The sequence below is a fragment of the Tupaia chinensis genome, unplaced genomic scaffold (genome assembly GCF_000334495.1).
Source record: "Tupaia chinensis unplaced genomic scaffold, TupChi_1.0 Scaffold000049_1, whole genome shotgun sequence".
Taxonomy (NCBI): Eukaryota; Metazoa; Chordata; class Mammalia; order Scandentia; family Tupaiidae; genus Tupaia; species Tupaia belangeri.
Window position 1 is genome coordinate 2,216,077 of NW_006159507.1, and position 2,909 is coordinate 2,218,985.

The window sequence follows — 2,909 nt, forward strand, 5'->3', positions numbered from 1 at the left end:
AGGAAGCCATCATTCTCTCTCTCTTTTTTTAAAGGTTTTTGCCATAGGGCACATATGGTTTCCAGAGAGAGAGAGACAGTGAGAGTGAGAAGTCACCCCCCACAAGAGGGGATGGCCATGCCACAGTCCCTTCTCCTCTGTTCTCCTCCTGAGATTTTGAGCTTGAACGTATACGTGCCTGGCATGATTTTCAAGCCACCAGATCCAGGACTTGAACCATGGTTAGCCATATGGGAGTGCAGTGCCCTAACCACTATGTCCTCCAGCATTCTCTTCTTTAAAAATAACTTTAATTTCCTTTATTTTACATTATAAAAAAAAACATATACTTATTGTAAAATAGAAATATAGGGGAAAAGATATTTAAAAGAAAAAACGTATAGTTCTCTTTCTCTTTCATTATTTCTCTTATTCCCCACAGAATTTTCCTCAGAACTTTGCTCTGAAGCATGCTCTTGGGACCAGCAGTTAGCGTAATGGCTATGTCGCTGACTCCCACGTAGTCGACCGCAGTTTGAGTCCCGGACCCGGTGGCTTAAAACTCACGCCGGGCGCGTGTGCGTGTGTGCCCAAGATCCTGAGAGGAGAATGGAGGAGAAGGGATTGCGGCGTGGCCATCCCCCCTGGGGGGTGATTTCTCGCTTTCTGTCTGTCTATCTCTGTCTTTCTGGTGAGCGCATGCGCCCTATAGTAAAAAAAAAGTATGCCCTTGAAATTGTTTTTCTGCCTTTACAGACACTCACACAACCTACTCACACACGTGAACAGATCGGTGTGCACAGAAGGCCACGCAGTACATACTATTCTAAAACTTCCTTTCTTCACTCAACAGCCCGTTGTAGAAGTTGTCTCCCTGTTAACACATGAGCCTTTGCCATCGTTTCAGTCCCCTCTCACTGACCTTTGCACCGTTTCCAGTCTTCCCCTTTATAAACAAAACCGTAAAGAACATCCTCACACACTTGTCTTGGTGTGGGCATGTTTTGGGGGTGGGATCAGAAATGGACCTCGTTCCTGTTTCAGGTATTTAAATACAACCGATTCCTGAACCCTGACGGGTCAGAGAAGAAAGACTTTTATAAGGACGGGAAACGGCTGAAGAATTACAACATGCCCTGGGGAGCCGGTCACAACCAGTGTCTGGGACGGAGTTACGCAGTCAACAGCATCAAACAGTGAGTGGGGTTGGGGTCGGGGTGGGGTCCAGGGCCGGGAGCTCCTGCCCCTCCAGCCTGCGAGTCCTTGTCCTGAGATTGAGACCAGCCTGGAGAACGGCTTGGGGCAGAGACTTTAAAGGACCACTTGTGCGCTGTCTCCTGCCCCGAGAGCTATTCATCTGCCGTTTTAAACAAAGATGTGTGCTAACTTTTGAAAATCAAAAGAACATACTTTAAAAAGCCAAATTGTGGGACCAGCAGTTGATGTAATGGCTGTGTCACTGGACTCCCATGTAGTTGACCACGGTTCTAGTCCCGGACCCGGTGGCTTAAACTCACAGGCACATGTGCGTGCGTGCCCAAGATCCCAAGAGGAAAATGGAGGAGAAGGGATTGTGGCGTGGCCATCTCCCTGGGTGTGGGTGTGTGTGTGTGTGTGTGTGTGTGTGTGTGTGATTTCTCACTTTCTGTCTCTCTTTCTGGCCAGCACATGTGCCCTTTAGCAAAAACCTCCTCTGAAAAAAAAAAAAGTAAAAAGCCAGGTTGCAGGCCAGCAGGTGATGTGGTTAAGGCATTGGACTCTCACTTGGTCCATTGAGGTTTGAGTCCTAGACCTGGTGGCTTGAAAATCACGCCAGGCACCTGTGCATGAGTGCCCAAAATGCCAGAAAGTGATTGGAGGAGAAGGGATTGTGGCTTGGCCATCCACCCGGGGTGAGGGGTGATTTCTAACTTTCCTCTTACTGTCCCTTTCTGGGGAGCTCATGTGCTCTATTGCAATAAGTAAGTAAGTAAGTAAATAAATAAATAAATAAAATAAAATAAAATAAAAGGCCGATTTCAGATTTCTTCTGAAATAATCAGATCTGGCAGGAGCTTCATTCCTCCAAGGCTCGCATTGGAATACCAGACACAGGTCATTTGGTCCCAGCTGACTGTAGCTGTCTGTCTGCAGCTGCTGTGGACAGTTCAGAACCCCCAGGCAGGCGCTGGTGGGACTGCGTCATTTCTGCCTGGTTATTTTAATGTCTGTGGTAGCCAAGAACCTCTTAAGTTCTCTTCTCTGGACCCTAGAGCCTAGACTCTGCCAGGATTATGAGCAGATTGGACCAGAGGTCATGACTTTCACCCTGCCCTGTCCATCTCCTGTGTAACTATCTGAGCCTCTATCTCCTCGGTGGTAAAAGGGGGGCGCAGATTACAACTACATTCCCGGGGTGTCAGGTTCAATGAACTGGCCCTTTCTAAGTATCTAACCCACTGTCTGGCTCATTGTGGGCACTGGGTAAATGCTCACTGCCCTCGTAACTCTTAGCGTTGTTACTCACGCACAGACATTATGCTAAGTGCACAGGTTTGCTGCGTCAGCCTCTTGACCTCAGTTTTCACTACAGTAAAATCATAATATGCTCAGTTTTGTCCTAATGCCTCGTATTCGTTCCTAAGATTCACCTTGTTGTGTGAAATCAGGCAATAAAAGCCACAAAGATTGTGGGAGAAAGAGGGGTTTGGGCTCAGCACTTAAAAACCTCATCAGTGACACATTTTTAAAAAGTTAAGGGGGGTTGGGAACCAGCAGTTAGCGTAATGGCTATGTCGCTGTACTCCCACGTAGTCGACCGCGGTTCATGTCCCGGACCCGGTGGCTTACACCTCACCCCGGGCGCGTGTGCGTGCGTGCCCAGGATCCCAAGAGGAGAATGGAGGAGAAGGGATTGCGGCGTGACCATCCCCCCTGGGGGGTATTTCTCA

At 48.2% G+C, this 2,909-nt stretch overlaps 1 protein-coding gene across 1 annotated transcript in view; it reads left to right on the forward strand.

Moving 5' to 3' along the window:
* The window catches only part of PTGIS (prostaglandin I2 synthase), a 30,480-nt gene that overhangs the window by 23,584 nt on the left and 3,987 nt on the right, over window positions 1-2,909 (forward strand). The window contains exon 9 of the mRNA XM_027775125.1: window positions 1,024-1,175. Coding sequence (XP_027630926.1) covers window positions 1,024-1,175 — 152 coding nt within the window. The remainder of the gene's footprint in view (window positions 1-1,023; window positions 1,176-2,909) is intronic.